Source organism: Porites lutea, chromosome 10 (genome assembly GCF_958299795.1).
Source record: "Porites lutea chromosome 10, jaPorLute2.1, whole genome shotgun sequence".
In the NCBI taxonomy this organism is placed as follows: Eukaryota; Metazoa; Cnidaria; class Anthozoa; order Scleractinia; family Poritidae; genus Porites; species Porites lutea.
The window spans coordinates 27,904,983-27,927,482 of NC_133210.1; the positions used below are offsets into that span (position 1 = coordinate 27,904,983).

Below are 22,500 nucleotides of genomic sequence, written 5' to 3' on the forward strand. Positions count from 1 at the left end.
CCGTCTTCGTAGAATTTAACTTTCCTTCTGTGTTTTATTGAAAGGAAAACATTACTTAAAATTCTGTCCTCCAATGAATTGTTTAATGCATAATTTAGTACAGAAAAATGCAGCAAATTACATAAACACACAGCTATTTCGAGAAAGACTGTCAGAAAAAGTGCACGCGACAACCCCGAAAGGTATTGTGAGTGGCTTTGAGCTCACTGTTCTTCAAAGAAATTTGAAAGAATGGCACGAGAGGCCATGGACATATGTTTGCGAGTGCTGAAGGAAAGCAACAAAAGTTGGTTCAACAGCTACTGTTGTCAGGAACAGTGTATAATTTGATGATATCCCATGCTACCTTTCGGGACTGTCACGTGCACATTTTTTCCAACAACCTCTCTTGAAATAGCTGTAAACATCATATTTGTTCAAACCTAGAACTGATCTTAACAAATCAGATTGAAAACAGTATCACAAAGAATCATAACCAGCACCCCTTTATACGCCTTAGTTGGTGAAGGTCAGGGACAAAATGAAGCAAAGTTTCTTGTTTAATAAGAAAACAGCACAACAGCAAGACCCCAAACCTGCACCTCCAAATCGGAACTTTGAGATGTTCACCATTAGGCCACCATGCCTCTAGTAAGAAAACGTAACAAGACAGAAAAGAAGTCATTTTTCAGGGAATAAAATTTATTCCCTGATAAATGACTTCTTTTCCTTAATATCTTACCTTCACCACCGCTTTCAAATGCAGTAGCTTGAGTAAAATAAGACATGTTTTGCTGTTTAGCACTGACTGGGTTTATGCCACTTAAAATCTCCCCATCACAGCAGACCTGAACTTTATGATCTTCTGGACTTTTTAATGGAGGAATCCAGCCATCATTTGCATGCTTGACAAGATGTAAGATATCTCTACCCAGTGGGGTTTTAAAGGCTTCAGTTAAAAGCTTAGAGGATACGACCACATCACCCAGGTGTAACTTGGTGACTTCTGGGTTCAACCCACCACAGCAGCCAACAGAGAAAACAGCTTTGGGTCCCAGTTCCAACACAGCATTCTTAACAGTGACCAGCGAGCCATCTGGAGCAGAAGAACCTTCAGAACATTTTATCAAAGCAACTTTTAGGGGCACATCTCTACTTTCACCCATGTTCCCAAAGAACACATATCCAAGGTTCTTGAGGTAGCTTTTAAAGGCATTTCTCAGGTATGCAAAACAGGCTAAGAACTCGCAGTCATCCACTGTCAACAAAAGAATGTCAATTGGAAGATGGACTTCATTCCAAGGTTTTAATGTGTTAGGAAGATCACTTTTCTTGGGAAGTTCTAGGGTGAGTGAAGGTGGAACATCTGCCATATTCTTATAAGCACTATCTCCTCTTCCTATTAAGCTCTTGGTGCTGTGCCACAGCGTCCTGATTAACAATTTCCCTAAAATGTCAAAAAGTAAGATCACAAATTAAATTTAAGTTGCACAATAGGTTAGAAAGAAAAGATTCTAAACCATCACGCACACACGCTTTGGGATCTGACAGCTTTATTTACAACAAAAACACTTAGATGCAAGTAAATAAACGTGAGAGAACTAATCAAAACAAATACTTAAAACTGCAGTCAAATCACCGGATGGGACGGGGTGGGATGGGATGGGAAAATTTGTATCTGCACTTTGCCTAAAATCTGGCTTCCATGATCTTCTTGCTTATGCTATAAAATGTGTGTATACCTGAGGAGCTTTGCTATTAGAACTAAATTTACAAAACCTTATGGCTATCTGATTGGTTACTTAAAATCTTGTGACTATCAGCTATATTGTTAATAGTATTTTTACATCCTTAGTGTAATTCACCGATGGCTAATTAAAGCCCACAAGACCCTATGTATGCTACTTTGGGGGGTGGTCTTAAGATTTATATTAATACAAGTATGAGTATCCAAATTGACAAAAATCTCTTCCTCTCACAGATATGTTTAGTTAACTCTCCTGTAACCATAAACCCTTAGGACCAGAAAGTGCATTTGCTTAGGAAAGGCATCCACTTAGGGTCATTTCTCTGAAAATGAATCACACTGACTTAATTCCCTCTATGTGAAATTCAATAGAACAATAAATTGCATGATGATGTCATTTCACTGCAACTACCAGCATCCCTTAGTTTGTTGTTTTCTAGTGCAAATTAGGACTAATTATTTTTTAAAACTCAGCGGGATTTGAGAAGTTTAAATGAGAAAGCAAAAAGGAAATGAATTCTGGAAGTTGTAATTATATAAATGTTGTCTTCGTGAAAATGACCCATTCCTACCAATCAATGCCTCTCGAACATTAAAGCAAACCACACTTATAGCCCTTGTGGCCATCATTCAAATTTTAAACCAGAAGTCAAGATATTGCAGCACACCAGGTAATTTTCCTCACTTGCTCCATATTAAAGCGTTTTTCCATTTTAATCATTTTCAATATTATTGAACTCGGCGATTATTTTAGTCCCCTTTCTTCCATTTCCCACACGGAACCCACCAGCTCACAATATTACGGCTAATTTTCACATGAAAAACCACACTAGGTCGCGGTGGCATAATCAGCTAATCCATAAACTCAGAGTCTGCTCTGACGGATCGAAGGGGAGTTGGTTCAAACCCTGGGTATTCCAAAACTGATAATATACACGAAATTGGCAGAGAAAGGAATACAGTTCTTCTGTAACACAAGTGCAAACTTGTAACAAGAGTGCAAATTACAAATAGTTTCTGATTGGCTGAAAACATGCAAGGAACCACCAAGAACCAATCAACATTTAAGAAAATGGCCATGGTTTTCCACAAACGACGATTTGATTTTGTATGCAAAGCAAAGAAAAGTTATTAAAAAACTATTCCTCAAACCTGAACACAGTAAAAAGTACATCTTTCTGGCTAAATGTATTGAAAATATTGTCAACAAAATCGAGGAAAATGAGCCAGAGAAACTAAAAAAAACCCTACTTATAACAGACTACTCTAAAGTAAAAAAATAAAGAACAAAAATGGTGGCAATTAACCACACGCAAGCATGACAGCTACACTTTTCAGGCAATTAGACGAACAAGGATACAAGTTTTCCATGATAACAACACGGATTTCAAGTCACGAACATTGTTTGTTAGAGGAGAAAGGTGTCATGTGATTACCTATACAAATAATTACTTATTCCTTGAATAAATTAAAATATTTATTGCAGCCGAAAGAACTCGAGGTGATCTCAAGGTATTTTGAAGTAATTCCAGTCTCCCTTCATCAAATAACCAACTCAAACTGAAAACTCACTGACTTTGCGTGCCCAATCTTGTGCCAAAAAAAGCAACTTTGGGACATTCCTGAGCATTGCAAATCCTTTACTTTGTGCCTTCAGTCAAGTAATAAGGTACATGATACTTGCATTTCTCCCAAATCTCACTACCTTACTTCTGGTTATTTGTTTTGAACTCCTGATAATTTGAAAACCCTTGAAGCTTCAAGTTATTGACAGTTGACTGTATGATGGGTGCTAATAATTATTTATTTTTTATTTAATACTACCAGTCCTTTGCCAGTTTATGCTCCGTTACAATTTCTCAATTTGTACAGGCCAAAAAAACCCAATGTAGCAAGCACTCTTGTATATTGAGGAACTTTTTCTCTCTACAATCTTTTATGTAGTAATCATGTACTGTTTTCTTAGAGGTTGTTGCCAAGTTCACAAAACCTAAAGCAAAAATTATTTTTTCAATAACACTGACATTATTTATCCTTAAGTTTTACATACCTCCAACAATGAAAATATGTTATTTTTTTGTCTACATAGCAGGAGTACTAGAGTTTGGTGCCATGAGCCCTATTTTTTTTTTTAACTCAACTAGTGTCAGCAGCATTCTGTGAACATATAGCTGTGAAACTAGTTTATTCTCCTACATGAAGGGGACTCAGACTGTAGAGCATTAAATACCATTATAGATTGGTATTATAAGAGAATACCTTCGTTAGTTGAAATGAAATTCAATCAGTCCTTCACTCCAAGTCTTGGTTAACCATGCAAATCAACTGAAATAAATGGCAAAAAGTAATAATATTGTTACATGTATATAAATGTATGGGGTTGTATGGAAGTCTTACCCAAATGAACTCATCAAGACACTGGGTAGAGAATCGCTGAGGTATTAAAATGACAGATGTCCGTCATGGAGGGTAACTTAGGGTTAGAGAAGAATGTGCTTATTAAAAAAGGTCAGCTAAAAACTTTGGTAGAATCCTCTAATGAAAAATTCTCATGGCTATGTCCTCAAACTTTTGACTGGACCTATCAGTGTAACTAACAACTTCAGATGATACAAAAAAAGCCACCTAAAACTTTCGAGACAACCAAAGTTCCCCTAAGACATCCAAACAAACAAATAGTTTTTTGGGCAGCTCCAAATTAACCAAGAAGCGTACTAAAGCATAGAGAAAACCATTTGATACACTTCTGACGTATTTAGAAACATTTGGTCATTGGGCCCCCCTGTCAAGAGCACTAAAAAGCTACAGAATTAATGCACCTATCAATGTAAAGCCAGCAGGGGAGGGGGTGGGGGGAGACAGGCCTTGATTTGATTGTCTTTGTTGGTCCTGGTGTAAAGCATTAGAATTATCTTGTTCTCCCGGTGGGGGGGGGGGGGGGGATATTTGAATCTTTCTTCGCCAGACATGCACTAGGATCAACTACATGTAAACGTTTTAAGATATTGCGGTATCAAAGTAAATGGAAGCTCTGCTTTAAAAATGGAAAACTCCATCAGGTTGAAAACCTTCAGAGAGGTTTGATTTTGCCTTTAACCCGAAGGAGATAAAAATGTAAATTATGACTTGGATTTCGTGAACATGTTTGTAGATAATGCGAAGGCAAGTGCCTTAGGTAAGAAATCAAGACTTTTAAAAATAAATTTTATTTGGTGCCATTCACAAAAGAACCTAGCATCACATTCTTATATCTTATCCATGGGACAGGGCCATTAGTTGATATTCTATAATTTAAATTGAGCTCAGTATAAAGTTTTGAAATGACCACAATGCTGTATGAAAATAAAATGTTTTGATACTGTTGTTGCCTTTCAATAAAAGATGTCAGTTAGTGCTTTTAATAGAAACCAGAAGAGAGGTAAAACTTAAGGAGGGGGACATGTGGGTTTACAGTGTTGCAGTATATGGCTTTTTTTCATGCGGTATTTCGGTAATTTTAATTTTAACGTGCAGTATTGCGGTATCATCTAGCTCTGTGGTATGCAGTTTTCATTTTGGTCATCATTTTGGCTGACGGTATTCAGTGAAATAAGATTGTTCACACAGTATTACAGTACTGTTTATTTCCGCTTTCCTTTTCAATACAATACGCCAGAAAAAAGACAACATGGTCATCATTGACTGTGTGGCAATTTTGTATGAAGAGGGCGAAGGAGGTGAATATTATCGCAACAAGAATAAGTTTAGATGTCGGGTTTCAAGAATTGAAAAACACCTTGTAAAGATAAAAGAGAAAATTTGGTAAGTTTGCCTCTTACTGGTGCGGTGTGTGAGACAGTCAAGATAGTTGACCTGAGAGACAGACGTGCTAGAGTAGACTCACTTATCAAAACTCGCACTAGAGGTACGTGGAAAGGGTTTTGGTTGGTTTGTTTTTTGTTTTTGTTTTCGCACTTTCAAGAGTTATTTTTATTGGAGTTAATTAGCTGTTGGGTTGACCTACCAAAAGGTTGAACGAATGTAGTTTACTTTTCAGTGAAAATTTGTGAAAAATTTGGGAACTACCAAAATATTAGAAAAAACATGGACATCTGGTGCATAAATGCCTGACATAATTAAACGAGCTAGATGGAAGCAACCATAGGTATGCGCAACTGATTATAAATGTGATTAAAATATGCGGTATCGGTATTTAGACGATTTTCGACGCGGTATTTTGGTATTTCACATTTTTTCTTACGGTATTGCGGTATTGGGTACCCCCCAATGTCCCCCTCCTTAAGTCAAAACTTTTATGTGCAGCCCAGGGCAGGGAAATTTTTGTGCACTTGACTGGAATGATCTGCCTGTGGGCAGGGAATTTGAATTTTGGAAAAATGTCAATCCCCACTCCATGCCCAGCCTCACCATCCCCTCCCCATCAGGTTAAAAGAGAAACGTGGTCTCTTTTCAACTTCCTCGGGGGTGGGGACATTTGGCCACAAATGGTAATGTTTGTCTCGGGGAGTGGGGAATTTGAATTTGAATTTTGACTGATACATATAAAGTTTGCATTAACTAGTTTTTTAATTCACATTAATTGTAGAAAAACAAGAATATAGGCTACTTAAGAAGACTTCCCTTAGACTGGACATTTATAGATTCACGGTAACTGCAAACCAAAAACAGCTGCGTTCACTGAGGTCAAGAAGCTTACCTAACGTTGATTCAGTGTAGTCGATTGTTCAGTTATGAAGAAGCTTCAAACTCCTGGAATAAACAATAACCACATTGATCAACCTTTATAGATGAAGCATTACCTTTTGAATGCAATTAAGCTAGGAAGCTGAAAAACAAAGCAAACTGACCTCGCAATTCATTGCTACAAGTAGAAGCTGCCAGAAAAATAAAATTGTCACATGTACTCTCTTAGGTCCCAGTATTTTGCTCGGTCAATCTGCAAAAAAAAATTGGAATGTCTATAGGAAAGTGGATCGAATTATCGGGAGAAAAAGTAGGTTTGCACTATTTCTATGGTATCAATAAAAGTAGTATCAAAGTTATACTTGTTATCTACATATTATATGACTGAATATTTGAGCCTTCCGTAAAAATTAGCTCAATTGGCGGAAGATTTTATGGATCATGTGTGTAAAAACACTGAATGCGTCTTGTTGATTCTTTAGTTGATTCTCTTCTCTTAAGCTGCTCATAAAATGGGTAAGTTAACCTTTCCGATCAAAAATCTCGGCTGAAGGTAAAATATTGATAAGTACAAACCTCTTGACTTTCCAGGAGCAAATGTCTAATGTAGAGAAAAAAAAGAGACAGAAGAACTGATAAGTAAAGATAAGTAAGGTCTCGGGGGGTACTGTCAGATATGAGCTGAATTCTATGAGGAAAACACTCAGTTTATCATTTTTTATGCAGAGATCGCACAAATTCGCAACGAGGAATTATTATATAAACAGTCTTTCCTGAGTTCCTCGGCATATAGTTCTAACCAGTTCATGAACAAGTAGTTTAAAATCTTAAACAAACCTGTTGATGATCTCCGATGTAGCTAAACGGCTTCGACAAGCTGCGACACGGTGGCTGAATAAAAATGCAACCTACTTTAATTCACACTCAGTCCCTGTCAAAAGACAGAAAAAGATTGACCATGCTTGAAAGATCAGCAGAACTTTTTCTGAACTATGTCATGTCAGTGCTTAGAGACATTTCTAAAAATGGACTAATCTACCAACAATGACTGAGTCCAGAATTTGCAAAGTAAGGAATTCACTGAATTAAGTAACGCATAAGTGAACATCACTTTTCCACCTTCATGTTCTCACTTGCTGTATTTTATTTGCAACACAATTGATCAGAAACTATCGATATATGTTTTTATTAAAAGAAGTTGCAGCTTTCTTGATTTTCGATGGTTTGCGTTCAGAAGGAAACAGAAGTCTGTTTAAGACTGAGAACATCATAAACTTATCGATAGACTGGAAATTCGTGAACGAAGGTCACCGATCTTCAGCTGCAAATTTTATTAAGTGTACTGATCATCTTTTCACAGAAAAATTCCCTTGCAGTTTGAAGTTAATGAGTTCGAGAAGAAGCATCCTAGAAAGGTTCATACAGTGTTGACTCAATATAACAGAATCAGTTTTGTGTTAGAAGCTTGCAAGTTTGTTAAGATCTTCCGGTTTCCTTATCATTGATGTCGCCATTTACCCCTAAAGCATACACTGCAGATACTATCTACTGACAAAACAAGTCACAAATAGAGAAGTAATTCGGTGGCGTTTATTCTCTGCTTATTCATTACTGCCTTGAAATTTAAAGTTTCTAAACTAACAACAGTGAACATTCGAATTTCAGAAAGTCTGCTTACCGACGTCACTTAGCGATCCAAATGTAATTCATAAATGAGGAATGGATCCCGGGGAATCGATACACCAAGAACCAGCGATAATACTGAGGTACCCGATTTCTCCTTCTTTGATTTAAGACAAATTAAGACTTGGAAAACCGAACAGTCAGCATATGGCATTGGAGATATTGAAGCTCTTTGCCATCTGCCTCGGAGGTGAGACATATGTACAAGATTAGTGGGCGCTGGTTTGGGTGCCGTGTTTAATGCAGTAATTAATTATATTTACATTGAATGACGTCAACGTCTGGGCTGGAATCACGCGATATTTTGGAGAGAAACAACGGATCATTATTGAAAGCTATTCAGCTGTGCAGCCACATAATGTTATGTAATATTATGCTAAGGAAAGAGTAATTTTAAGTCACACAATTGATCATGACTGGTGTTGGCCAGTGAGTGTAGCAGTGTAACATAACATAACATAACATACACTTTATATTAAGACTCCTCTATGCGGGGCTATTCTGACGAATAAATATACAATAATAAAATTACAGTGAGGCAAAAACATTTACATCTGTTATCTGGTATCATTATACCCATAAGAATTCACCGAGATAAGAAACGTAGTACGACATGGTACTCTTGTTTTGTTTTTTGATCAGTCGTTACTGACACCTTAATTAAATTGAGTTTACAAATTTTTCGCCGCCAGAAATCCTAGATCTCGTGGTTTAAAGGCGATTAATTCCCGGATCCCGCTTCATAATAACGCTAAATCCCGCGTCCCGTCCAAAAATGCAATCCCGAATCCCGCTCCCATATTTCTTTAGAATCCCGAATCCCAATACCCTGTGAGCAGAGGCTTTTCGATCTTCAAGTAGATAAGTCGGGAAAAGGACTTACTAGGAAGATCGAATAGCCTCTGCTAGCAGGGTAGAATCCCGGACTCCAAAAGGCCAAATCCCGGATCCCGAAAAGCTATCATGGGGATCCTCTCTAAACTACTACTTGATTAACCTGCGATCAGGCGATTTTTTTTTTCGCCTGATCGCAGGTTACTACTTGATCAAAGTACGCAATTTCCCAGTGAGCCACTGCTGGCACCTGAATCTCTTACAAATTTCCTTAATATGCACTTTGCTGAAAAAAAAAAAAAACTTTCTGTGACCCTTTTTTGTTACCTACTGTTTTTACCTCTTTATTTTAAACATGTATCCCCGCTCCATTTCATTATTTAATGCCCAAATTTTACTTTCCTTAAGACCAGAGTGGAGGCGGGGGGGGGGGGTATTTTTTTTTGTTTAGTCAAGACGGGGAATGTCAAAAATTCTGCATGATGTAGAGTGGGGGGGGGGGGGGGGGAATATGAAATATTTTTGCCCCTTAAGACAGTGTTAAATTTAACAATGTTGGATGATATTACATTTCTATGGCCGCGCCTTGAAAGAGAAAAACATTGCTCACCTTCTTAAGAGTAGCCTTGAGCAATCCTGTTGCCTCTAATATGGCGTCTTGTTACGGAAAGTAGACATCTTTGAAACTTTGCCTTAGAAAAAGGCAAATGATAAACCCAGGGGTCTTCTCTCCCAAAATCCCTCTGATACGAGTGGATCCGAACTGCAATTCGGATCCATCATGTGAGAAAGATGGGTACTGATCGAAAAGCCTGGTCCTCTCTCACATGACAGAAAAACTATTCTATCTAATGGTGTCATTGCAATAAGCATGTGCTAATTCATGGCACTGCTTTACTTCTTCTCAAGAGATAGGAGCGCCATCTTTACGTGGTCACCCGAGTGAAGGTCAGTCTAGTCGTTCGTTTGCAGGGTAGACTGCAAAACAGTCGGCTTTTTTGTCAACATCAGTCAGAACTGGCGTAGCGTGAGAGACTTCCGCGCGCGAAGCCTCACACTCCCAACACCCGTATTTTTAGCGCCCTTCCCTGTGTCGCTCTCCATTTTAAGACTCGTTCCAAACCTTTGGTTTGACTGTTCGCGCAAACTTGAATACACAAAAATACGAACCGTTTTGCAGTGTATTTGCAGGGAAAAAGCAGTACATACCTTCTTTTCTCACTTAAATCATAAAACCCTGAGTATCCGGGGTTCTGCCCCGGGAATTGTGCCCACGACGAACCGGCCGTTTTGACGTCCGACTAAGCTAACCCTGCAGACCCTAACGGTGAAAAATTGTTTTTTATCTGTTCGAGGTCTTCTTATTTTAACTGCCATCAGGGGATATCTATGGTTTACAAAGAAAGAAATCTACTGTCACCGTGTTAAAATCCCACTACACACTAACAAGGAACGACAATAAACTAAAACGATGTCAGTGACATGAGATCCTGGTCAACGACGTGTGGACTAGTATTTAGGAGGGTGCCAGCATCAAAAGGTCTGTATCTCTCCTGAGGTTATCACAAACAAAAGAAAAACACTAGACTGTAAAATCCACGTTAAGCATTTAGTTTAGTAACTTGAATACCTATTACAATAAGAAGGCTCCACAACATACGCTTGCTGCGCAGTTCGCCGATTAAATAAAACTAGAAATTTAATTCTAACAGCCGCAATGCGGGCTGTTAATTAGTTAAAAGAAATAAAACAGTTTGTTATTTCGGTCATCATTTCCTTAATTTCTCATTTACATGTTTCTGAATGATAATGTAAAACAACAACAGCAAAACCTCTAGACGATAATAAAATTAAGCATGCAGTCAAAATACATTCAAAACCATACAACAGGTGAAATTTAAAACTGCTACTTGGTGGTAAAATCATTAAAAACGCCCTACGATAATTGAGCTACATAAATTCTCCTTCTAGCAAAGCTTTTTCCAAAGCTAGTTCTTGCCGTTTATAAGAAACAAAACACGTTGATCACAGTGATGTTAGTAAGTCAACCAAACCCTTGGCAAGACTCGAAATGATGAGGATGCGACGAGGATGTCATGTACGCTAAATGATTTACCCTACAAGCCACCTACTTATATCAGACCGGCAAATTTCACCACTTCAATCTACAATGAATTGATATTCCCAAAGAGTTGAAAAACATTGCCTTACACGAACAGTGAAAATGTGGTTTGTTTATAAACAAAGCTTGGTGTTGGAATTATCTTGTCTGAGGTAAACATGCAACAGGCTGGGCTCACTTAAGTACATCATGATTTAGTCTTAATCGTCTTGTTCTTAGCACGAAATGTACGTGCTATGAAAAATCTCGATATCGTCAGCGCAGTTTGTATACCACATAGCTTAAGTATAGTTAAGTTCTTGTGTCCAGAAGCGTACTTTTTATTTTCTTTAGTTTTAGGTTTTAAGTATCTTTTACTGAAAGTACATGTGGTAGCGTGAGTTTCCTACAGGTGTTCAGAATTCTACTGTGCCATTCTAGAGACTGTAATAATTGAACCCTTTTGAAGCCGAGACTGCAGATCAAATCGGGCCGACAATCGAACCATGCAGGCGGGCCTAAATAGATATAAAGTATTGTGGCACTTTTTGAAGTGGCCATTTGAGCAACAAACATAGCAAGCAAACCTGCTATATCAGCTCTGAAATAAAGAACCCGTGAATCACGTTTTTAAGTAAGAAAAAACCGGCAGCAAGTGAAATCTAAACAATAAGCCCTAAACAAACTAAACTTAAACCTAATCCAAATCAAACAGGATAAAGAAACGTAACAAAAGTCAGGCTTGGGAAACTTTCGGGAGTTTCTTTCCCAGACCACTGCTCGACCATTGCTTCGGACGAGTACCGTACTCGTGACTAGTAGCCTCGCATCTCCTTCAGAGAAGCAAGCCGGTGACGTAGGCGCCCAAGGTTTTGTATCCAGCCAAGTTCCCGCCTTCCTCAACACAGGCCCGCAGGGGGCTATGGGAAGCGTGTTCAAAGTTAAATGATGACGCAAGTTCGAGATGCTGTTTGGCGCGCTGTTCTAGAAGATGATGCACGGGACAGTCTCTCTTCTCCTGTGGGATTCTGACGGCCTTCCCCTGAAGGTCTGGTGTACTTTTCGTCACCCTGGAAAATAAAAACGTTTACACACATTCCACACTTCATAACATTGTTTGAATTTCACCGAATCCATGATTTAGTAAAAGGGACAAGACAGAATGAACAGCCGCATTAAATTTAGAAGTAAACTATTCTAAGTTCGCGAATTAAAAAAATCGTTCGAGCGCTTGGCCAAGGTTATGCACTTCAGGTAATAAATCAAATCATGATCTCCATCTACCAGGAGTTAAACACAGCGAAGTGAATTCTATCTCCGATGTTTCGGAGAAAATAAACCTAAACGTGAGGAATAGCAAAATTCGGGCGTGCCGCTGAAAATAAGGCGCCACACTTTTTTGCTGTAACATTTTCCGAATAATCGCTGCTTTTGATATAAACGACATAAACCGCTTAACTGATTGAGAGAGCAGTGCTTTTCGAGGAAATGCACCGAGTTCACGAAGATGTATTGGTAAAAAGTTAATCATTTTCTTGAACGATTTCCAAATTAAAGCAAATCATTATCGCGTTTGACGGCAAACTAATCTCCTTCGCAGCCGTTTTTAGAGGCTCGTCACGCAACGAAAACGGCTGGGAAGGAGACCAACGGCAAATCAGAGAACACATCCAAATCTGGACTTTCCTGCGCGATTTTAATACAGGTAGAAAAAATCAACATGTTGATCTTCTGCTTCACGTTTTGTTAGGAGCATTTTCGGATGGGAAACTGATAAATATTTTGTTTTTGGCTGGGAAAGTGACTAGTCTTTGTGGAACGGCTCTTCCTATAATCTCTTAAGACTTTTAATATTTCGACGTCCTACAAACTTCGTAAAAAATGATCCTAAGACACGTACCTTTACTATGGTACCCAATGAGGCTGGATGATTTATCCATTCAGTTAATTGAGGCTAAGAGAGGCTTTACTGTATTTACAAGCTTACCGCTTAAGGTTAGATTAAGGAATTTATTATTCGAGAGTTGAATCCGCAAGTTGTTTTCGATTTCAGATTCATCTCTGCCTTCCTGCATGAGTAATGTAGACCAGTGAATTCACACGCGAGGTATCGGTAGTTATCCAAATTTATACCAGCTCAGTTTTTACTGTACTACTGTACAAACAAATTTTATCGTTTTTGTTCTGTTTGGCTTTCATCTTTTATCACACGCTGACATTTATTCGTTATAAAGGAGGTATATTCTGCATTTGGGCTTCTGCAATAATATTGTGTTCGTTATAACGAGGATTTCGTTGAAAGGTTCTGTTCCATACACTTTACTCAGTGTAATTTTGGCCGAGCTGAACAAAATCCTTCGTTATACCGAGGACTTCGTTATGCAGAGGTTCGCTTAATAGAGGTTCCACTGTAAAATCCTTTACTGGAAACGTCCCATTTCCTCTTAAAAAATCTTTTATCTCACCTGCTGCTGATTTTCTTCTGATGTTGGTAATGACGTTTCATTTTCAGATTCGGCGATTCCTTCCTCTTTCTGCCACAAACCACACAGTCAAACTATTTACCATCCATCTTGTATAATTTTTTAAAACCTTTTTAACATTATAGTAGTAAAATGCTTCAAAGAATAGATCTTTTTCTATTTCTACAAAATATGATGTCTCACCTGTTCTTGAGGGTCGTCGGATTCGGCGGACGATCTTACATCTTTAAGTTCGAGGTTCCCTTTCTCGTCCTGCCACAAAATAAGTCGTCAAATAAATCATGAAGACTGTAGGGTAGAGGCCTAATTATCAATCTTTTTTAAAACACTTTTCCACGAAGGTTTTCGTTCGCAACTCAGAATCAGAAAAAGACACCTCGCTTTAAAGTTTTTAATGTTGAGTAAAAAACACGTCAGAAAGTCATGACCATCAATTATCAAACGGAGATGTCGTAAAGCCTCATGCAAGTAGAAGCCTAATTAACCAATTCGTTTCCAGCGAGGATCTATCTAAGGGCCTGTTTACATGGCGGTGGGGGACCCCAGATGGGTGATCATGTAAACATGATCAAATTAAAATGAAAATTTATATGGCCAGGCGGGTTACCCCACCCAAGCGGGTTACCTGTTTGAAAACAATGTCGTAGAAAGGCTTTACCTCAAAAGTGGACAAATGTTCTAACTTAGGCAAGACTTCAGACTCGGCGGTCTGGTTTTGCATCTCCTATGACGTGAAAAAACGCAAGGTTCATCACCTTTGTACTGCCATTAAAAAGAGCATGCAATGTCAAGATATTTTGGAATTATTTTAAAACCCTAGATACACATTTCCCTACTAGCAGAGGCCTCTTTTCCCCCCGTCTGCTGAATATCAGGGAAAAAAGACCTCCGCTAGCAAGGAACCCGCCTGCCGAATACTCCGCATTTTTTGCTTGTTTTGTTAGGGGCATTTTCGCATCAAAAACTGGTAAACATTTTGTTTTTGGCTAGAAAAGTGACCAGTCTTTGTGGAGTGGGTCTTCCTATAATCTCTCAAGAGTTTTAATTAGTTTCGACGGCCTAAATACTTAGCAGAAAATGATCCTGACACCGCGTACCTTTACTACGCTACCCAATGAGGCTGGATGATGTGTCCATCCAGTTAATTGAGGTCAAGAGAGGTTCTACTGTATTTACAAGCTTACCCCTTAAGGTTAGACTAATGAGTTTATTATTCGAAAGTTGAATCCGCGAGTAGTTGTTGATTTCAGATTCATCTCTACCTTCCTGCACGAGTAATGTTGACCAGTGAATTCACACGCGAGGTACCGGTAGTTAACAAAATTTCTACCAGCTCAGTTTTTTAATGTAAATGTCTTCAAAGCAATTTTATCCATTCAAAGATTTTTCAATCTGACCGAATACAGAGAAGTTATCGTAGAAATTACTTGCTCATTACGCATGCAGGAATGGAAAGTTGAATTTGATACTGGTTGCAGCAACGACTAACGGAGTCATTTTTCAAATAATCGATTCATTTATGATATCTATGAGGGTACGCTTGACCTGGCTTGACTGTAACTTAAGAATGGACGTGAAATATCCTGAGTAAACAGCCGACATTTGGCGACGCTACCACTGGTTTCCCCGCCCAAATAACGTCTGAGAAACGAGCGCAGTAATTCCATCGTCATCAGTAAGGAATTTTCCGCAGGAAACAATGACATGCCATTCTTTCAATTGTTTTAGTATTGTTTGGGGTCAGGGTTAGGCATCATTGGTGACTTCTCTTCCGAGCAGTTGGTACATGACCCTTTCCGGATCTGAAAAATTACTGTAGTAACGTTTCAGTACCGAGCTATACATAGCTACGGTACCAGAAACTTGAGAACAGACAAACAGAACTCCTTAAAACTACTGTACATATAAATTTTATCCTTTTCGGTCTGTTTAGCTTTCATCTTTTAACACACGCTGACATTTATTCGTTATATCGAGGTATATTTTGCATTTGGGCTTGTGCAATTGTGTTCGTTATGGCGAGGATTTCGTTTAAAGGCTCTGTTCCATAAGCTATACTCAGTGTAATTTTGCCCGAGCTGAAGTAAATGCTTCGTTATAACGAGGACTTCGTTATATAGAGGTTTATTTAATCGAGGTTCCACTGTAAAATCCTTTACTGGAAACGTCCCATTTTCTCTTAAACAAATCTTTTATCTTACCTGCTGCTGATTTTCCTCTGATGTTGGTATTGACGTTTCATCTTCAGATTCGGCGATTCCTTCCTCTTCCTGCCACAAACCACACAGTCAAACTATTTACCATCCATTTCGTATAATTTTTTAAAATCTTTTTAACATTATAGTGGTGAAATGCTTTTAAAGAATAGATATTTTTTTATTTCTACAAAATGTGATGTCTCAACTGTTCTCGAGGGTCGTCGGATCCAGCGGACGATCCTACATCTTCAAGTTTGAGGTTCCCTTTCTCGCCCCGCCTCAAAATAAATCATGAAACGACATTCAACGGCACAAAACATCGAAATTAAATTTACAACAATTTTCCACGAAAGCTTTCGCTCGCAAGTCCTGTCACAAATCAGAAAACGACACCTCGCATTTAGTTTTTAATGTTATGTAAAAAACACGTCAGAATGTCATCAACATCAATTAACAAACGGAGATGCCGTAAAGCCTCGCGCAAGTAGAAGCCCAAATTCTGTTTTCAGCGAGGATCTGCCTTAAACGCTGTTTAAAAACAATGTCGTAGGAAAGCTTTACCTCATCACTGGACGAGACTTGGGACTCGTCGGTCTGGTTTTCCATCTCCTATAAAGTGAAAAAACGAAAGGTTCATCATCTTTGTACCGCCATTAAAAGGCATGCAATGTCACGATAGTTTGGAATTATTTTAAAACCCTTAATACACATTTCCCTGCTAACAGAGGGCTCTTTTCCTCTCGCCTGCTGAATACTAGGGAAAAGAGACCTCTGCTGGCAGGGAAAACGCACATTAAAAGGAAAGAAAACCCTCAAATAATGATTCAGTTCTATGTAAAAGGACTTTACGCCAGTACTACTAATAATAAGTGTCTGTGTCTTTGGCTTTCGATGCCGGCCTGGATGGAAACGGATTGCCACTTGAATAAAACTGAGCCACCTTTTTCAAGTTTCTCTCCTGTGTGCCGCCACGTGATTGAACATTATATGAATCGACATTTTTTTGTTTTGTGATTTCCGCCTGCCATTGTTAGACATTTTAGACATTACTCCGGTTTAGCAAAGTATAACAGTCATTGTCTCAGTTATTCGCTAGACTTTTTAACATCCGTCTTAGGCTATGTAAGTTCTTCCCTTTTTTTTACCCTATGTAAAAGTTTCCTAAAGCTTGCTGGTAAGGCTGCCCTATCTTAACCACGGCTTTATATCGGTTGAGGTGGCGGAACATCCTGTGTTATCAAAATATGTCCAAAAACCATTCAAAATTTCTTTTCCCTTCGACAGAATGTCTTTTAAAGTTCCAAGCATCACAAAAATGACTGAAAACACTCAGTTAAAATTTCAGCTTAGCTCTGACCAAAAAATGTGAAACTTTCCATGACATAACACCTTCATATATCAACAGTGAGTTATCCGATATGATATTAAGGATGTAACTAGGCGTGGATATTAATACTGGACATACTGTCTTGTTGTTTCCTAAGTATACAATGCGCTCTGTTTACAATTTTTTTACCACGCCCATGGTTGTACGGTATTATACAACTTATTTTACTCATGTACTTAACTTGAGATAGACCAATGCCTTATTCACACCAAAGCTTACACAGGTTTAAAAGGTGTTTAGTTAAACACGGTTTAAATTTGTTTCGTTTATAAAAGCTGCCTACTGTACTTTTTTCGATTGCAAACTTTGTGCAATTACGTAACGCTTAAAAGTTCATTTGAATTTTGGTTAAAAGCCTGTGTTTTAGTTAACTTTTGCTTTTTTTCATTCAGTTTCAAAATCTAGTTTAATTAAACATGTTTAGTTGGTGACAATAAAGAATAAGCAATGGACAACGCCTCTTCCTTTTTACAACCTCCTTCTCCTAATAATTATTGCACAGTCCCGGCTCAAACAAAACCTTTATAAAAAAATATCAGCAACCAACCTGTTCTTGATCCTCCTCTGATTCATATGATGACGTTCCATCTTCAGATTCAGTGACTTCTCCCTCGTTCTGGCAAAAATCATACATTTATACTAAACACCATCCATCTTCCATATGTAACTGTAAGCCCACTAGAGTACTTATTTTAGAACGAACAGACATTGGAATGAAAGAAAACCCTGAAATATCGGTTCAGTTCTGTTTTAAATGACTTTACGTGCTACTATACCTCGACTACAAGTGTAAGGCTTTGTCTTTTGAAGGCCAGGATGGAAACGGATTGCAACTTGAAAAAATTGGGCCAACTTTTTCAAGTTTTTACTCCTGTGTGCCGTCACGTGATTGAACACATGAACAATCATATCTATGTTTCGTGATTTCCGCCTCCCGTTGTAAGACATTTTAGAGACAGAATCTGCCACAGATCTTGTATCATTGTAATGTGAATGACTTATTTAATATAAACAAAAGAGGTGAGCTAATTACAAGGTGCGAACCCTTATATTAGTAACTGGACTTGCTGCAAAACACTGTAACCATCCAAACCAGACGGGGAGTTATCCATCACTTCATCGAAGTTTACGAGAACAAAACGAACTCCTTTTTTTACTCATAGATAAGGTGTCTGCTTCTAATTTCTTCGTTGATCAATCAACCGTTAAACAAAACTCTTTTTTCAAAAATCAGTAGGTCTACTTGGCACAAAATGTCGGAGATAACTTCCCTAAACACCGAGCTTAGAGACAGGGAATCTGTTTTTTCCAAGGCAAAAGTCACTTTTGGCTAGCCTGTTCCAAGCATTCTGATAGTGGGGAAACAGGCTATTTTTGGCCTAAAATCCACTGAGTGCGACCTGCGAGAGAACAGCAGCCAATTTTTATGTGTAGTTTATTTTTAACAGAACCCGAAATCAATTTAGTTCAAGGGAAATAAAAAATTAGATGAAACAGAACAAAGATAAAGTAAATAAACTTAAATAGAAGAAGTGGATGACTAACCTGTTCCAGTTCCATCTCTGATTCAGATGATGAATCAGAAGTGAGATAAAGCAATTCAGGTAAAAGCAAGAGGTTCCTTAGAATAGCCTGCAACAATAAAATAAAACTGTTCTTAATGCACGGGTTCTCAATTTAAAACCTTTTAACGTAACTGCCAAGATTAACTACCACCAACTCGGAAATCTTACTTGGACACTAATTAACGAAGGCTCCAAAGCGTGTTTGATTATCTCTGACGGACAGAAAAATAAAACTAAATAAAGTAAATAATGCATTAGTCAACTGCAACTCCGGCCCCCCGACCCCCCGACCCCAGCGGCATAGCGGGAGATAGCGGGGATTTAACGCGGCCAATGTCGGGATTTAACACACATTTAACATGTTCGCCTCGGCGGTGGGGAAATTAACAAAATACCTGTTTTACCCTAGTCTCCTTCGCATCCGTTATTAGGGTCGTCACGCAACGCTCCTACCACTAGTGGGGAGGAGCGTTGCATGACGACCCTAATAACGGCTGCGAAGGAGACTAATTTTACCCAGGTCATGAGCGGGGATCAAACAGTAATATCAATTTTCGGAAGCGGGGACAGAAGCGGGGATTTAACATGACTGACTAAAGGAAAAGCCTCGTTTCCAAAAGTTTTGTATGGCGGCAGAAGAGAGATGATGCCGCAGAGAATGATAACATCAATATCCATTACTTTCACGATTAGAAAATTGAAGAAAGACAGAGCTGTTTCGCTTCCCAAGGGGTACTCTGGCTAATTGTCGGTGGGGATGTGCAGCCTAGTTCTCCAAATCCTGACCCTATTTCAGTCCAAAAAATGTCATTTTCCACACCCTTTTTTAGACCTGACCTCTAAAATCCACACCCGTTTTCAGACCTGACATTCAGGCAGAAATTATTTCAGAATTACAGTCAACCAGCCCTTTATAGCGGACACTGTAGGGACCTCAAATTAGTGTCCTCATTAGCGAGAGTCCGTAATAGCAGGAGTTTATTTACGTCAAACGTCTGTAATTAGCTGCTGTCCGTATTATCGGGGTGTTCGCAAGGCGAGAGTTGACTATACCTAAAAGGCTTATATAAGGAAGTACCCCTCCCCCCGCGGGTTTCACTTAAGATCCCTTGTTCTTACAAGTATACCATACAGAAGTTACTTTTTTGTAAGCGATCTAACCACATTTTTCTACACTGGCTCCAGAGGTCTGTTCTGATGAATTAGGTAAGAAATAATCCGCAATCGAGAGTTTCTATTAACAGGTCCGATGGTTTGAATTTTAAGAAATACAGAATACCAGGTCGGACAGAGCAGTTGAAATGGAGCCTAGAACTACACTTTACTAATTCCCTGCTATACGTGGCTTTTAACAAACTGCTTGGCCAGGGGATCGGGAAAATTAGCTGTGTTTTAACACCAACCCAATGTTAAATTCCCCGCTAAGTCCCGGGGGTCGGGGGGCCGGAGTTTCAAATGACTGATGCATAAACTTAAACAAACAAAGCTGGTGACTAACCTGTTCCTGTTCAATCTCTTTTTTAGATGATGAATAAGCTTATTAATTTAACTGTAACCCACAGATAAGAACCTGCTTGATCTCGTTTGACCAACCTGGTTCTTATCAGTATTGTTGGGTAGTAAAGAAGCAAATTTCTACCAGCAGGTTATTAAGCCCCTAGGTTCTTACACGCGGGTTTTTACTGTATTCAAAACTAACTCAGTATCACCAACTCGGAAATCCTCCGTAATGGAGACTTACAAATAAGGGCTCCTGGGCATATTTGATTATCTCTGACGGACAGAAAAATAGAACTGTTCACACAAAAACTGAAAGTCTTACTAACATTAATAAATAAACTTTCACAAAAATAGGTGAGTGCTGACTAACCTGCTCCTGCTCATGCGCTGATTCAGGTGATGAATCAGGAAAGAGGTGAGGGTACCACCTTTTCCAGTCGTTCTCTGATGGCCATTTATGTTCAGGTTCGAGGTTCCCCTTACGATCCTGCAACAAAATACAAAACAATACTAGAACCATTCATCTCCTTCAATTTTAGTGAAGCGTAGACGTGTACACATTTGAAAACCTTCATTTAAAGTACAATGCGATTACACTGACCAACAAAAGACAATTAATTATATGACAACAACTTTGACAAGATGTACTAAGTTCAAAACAAGCCTCGCGTGCCGAAAGCAAAGATCAACAGTCAAAACTTGGCCAGTATAACAAAAGGCAGTTTGTGACTGCATGCGGCTGCTGTTTTATTTTTTTAGAAAATATTGCAATAAAAAAGGAATGAAAATTGTAGGAAAAGATAGAAATTCAGATTGTTTATCCATAAATATACTATCTTTGCTCTACAAGGTATATATCTAACAAACAACAACAACAAAACAAATAAGCAAACAAAACAAAATAGAAAACGAAACAAAAAAGAGAAAGACAGAAGGAAAAAAGAAAGGGTACTGAGCAGGATTCGAACCCAGCACCTTGTAAAAAAATTATACGAGCACAAGGTTAATGTTTTAAAAACAACTGACAAACTATTTTTAAGCGTCTTTACAGTTATTTGCTGGGAGAAATTTTTCCTAGCGAAGATTTTGACTTCTCTTGCGTGATGATAAGGGATGTGGGGGAGGACCCTCTCTCTCCGGCGTTGCGTGACATAGAGAGAGAGAGAGAGAGGCCAGAACTGCATTAGACACACGGTGGTTACGCCTTCTTTGTGTGGTATGTTGGTGTAGAGGCGAAGCGCTGAAGGTCAAAAACTCCCTCTACGACTAAGTTCAAGAAACGAGTGTTACCCGTCGCCAATTTTTATACCAAGTTTAGGGAGGAGGGAGATTTACCCCCCCTGTACCTCTCCCCCCTTGGCGGCATTGGAAAGAGAAACACAAGGCGCACGTACAAGAAATTCGCATTCAAAATGGTGGAATCAAAATCAAAATTAGCAAATCCTTTTTTTTCCTTTTGAAAATACATTCAGCCTTACAAAATTCGCAGATCACCGTGATTTTTTTGCGGGCAGGAATTTGTTACGGAACAAGAATTCGCCGAAAGGCGATTTTTAACTGGGCTGCCAAGGGGCTATTTTTTCTGAGAGGAGGGGGCGGCTATACACACTCAGGCTACCATAAAACCTTGTCGGCAACCATTGCATGCGACAGAACCTAATGTGAGACTGAAACATAAACTCATTCAGAACATTGTACCCTTTTGAAAGACTTTCGTAACCAAAAAAAAGAGTACCACTTTTAAGTGGGGGTTGTATAATAACTTTTAAATTCCACCATTATGAATAAAAATAGACAAGTTAGCCATTAATTCTAAGCAGGAAATAATTTGCATTATTTCCACGTACCCCTCCCCTAATTCCTCTGTGCCCCAAAATATAGCGTGACAGTATAACGTGAACTAATTTGACGTAACTGGAAATTCCAAAAATTGTTGTCGTTCTACGAGTATAATGAGCTGATTTACACTAGACAGAAATATTGTATTGTATGAAAACCAGAAGTATACTAAAACAGACAGTTAACTGCCCATTGATCCCGCCTGATCCAGGGGCCTCACAGTGACTGCACGGAGACTTTACTGTGCTTTTGACAAACATGCGAACTCTAAAGTTCAAAAGCCACCTTCACAATTGTGTTTATCGCTGCCGTCAATCATAATTACGATCACAAGCAACGAACCTTGAAACAGAGAAACACACAAAACGGATCGAAATCCACAAATCACAAACCATGACCTTTTGAACCCGTGAAGTAGAGTTTTGTTTCCTAAGAGGTCCGTTAAGATGCTTGACAGCAGCGAAAAACGCAATCGTCGGTTGGCTTCTGAACTTCAGAATT

General features: G+C 38.8%; 3 protein-coding genes across 3 annotated transcripts in view; all 3 read right to left on the reverse strand.

Moving 5' to 3' along the window:
* LOC140949514 (death domain-containing ATP nucleosidase-like) overlaps positions 1–6,481 on the reverse strand; it is a 10,713-nt gene extending 4,232 nt beyond the window's left edge. The window contains exons 1-3 of the mRNA XM_073398677.1: positions 6,423–6,481; positions 3,986–4,051; positions 722–1,426 (exon numbers count right to left, since the gene is read on the reverse strand). Coding sequence (XP_073254778.1) covers positions 722–1,352 — 631 coding nt within the window. The 5' untranslated portion in view covers positions 1,353–1,426; positions 3,986–4,051; positions 6,423–6,481. The remainder of the gene's footprint in view (positions 1–721; positions 1,427–3,985; positions 4,052–6,422) is intronic.
* Positions 1–22,500, reverse strand: part of LOC140949512 (uncharacterized) — a 188,174-nt gene that overhangs the window by 95,956 nt on the left and 69,718 nt on the right. The window contains exons 17-21 of the mRNA XM_073398673.1: positions 20,531–20,647; positions 18,641–18,727; positions 17,643–17,711; positions 16,270–16,317; positions 15,712–15,780 (exon numbers count right to left, since the gene is read on the reverse strand). Coding sequence (XP_073254774.1) covers positions 15,712–15,780; positions 16,270–16,317; positions 17,643–17,711; positions 18,641–18,727; positions 20,531–20,647 — 390 coding nt within the window. The remainder of the gene's footprint in view (positions 1–15,711; positions 15,781–16,269; positions 16,318–17,642; positions 17,712–18,640; positions 18,728–20,530; positions 20,648–22,500) is intronic.
* LOC140949515 (uncharacterized) lies at positions 10,522–14,244 on the reverse strand. Its single transcript, XM_073398678.1, has 4 exons — positions 14,169–14,244; positions 13,694–13,762; positions 13,493–13,561; positions 10,522–12,097 (listed from the first exon to the last, which is right to left on the reverse strand). The coding sequence occupies exons 1-4, from the start codon at positions 14,229–14,231 to the stop codon at positions 11,969–11,971; spliced, it is 330 nt and encodes a 109-aa protein (XP_073254779.1). The 5' UTR covers positions 14,232–14,244; the 3' UTR covers positions 10,522–11,968.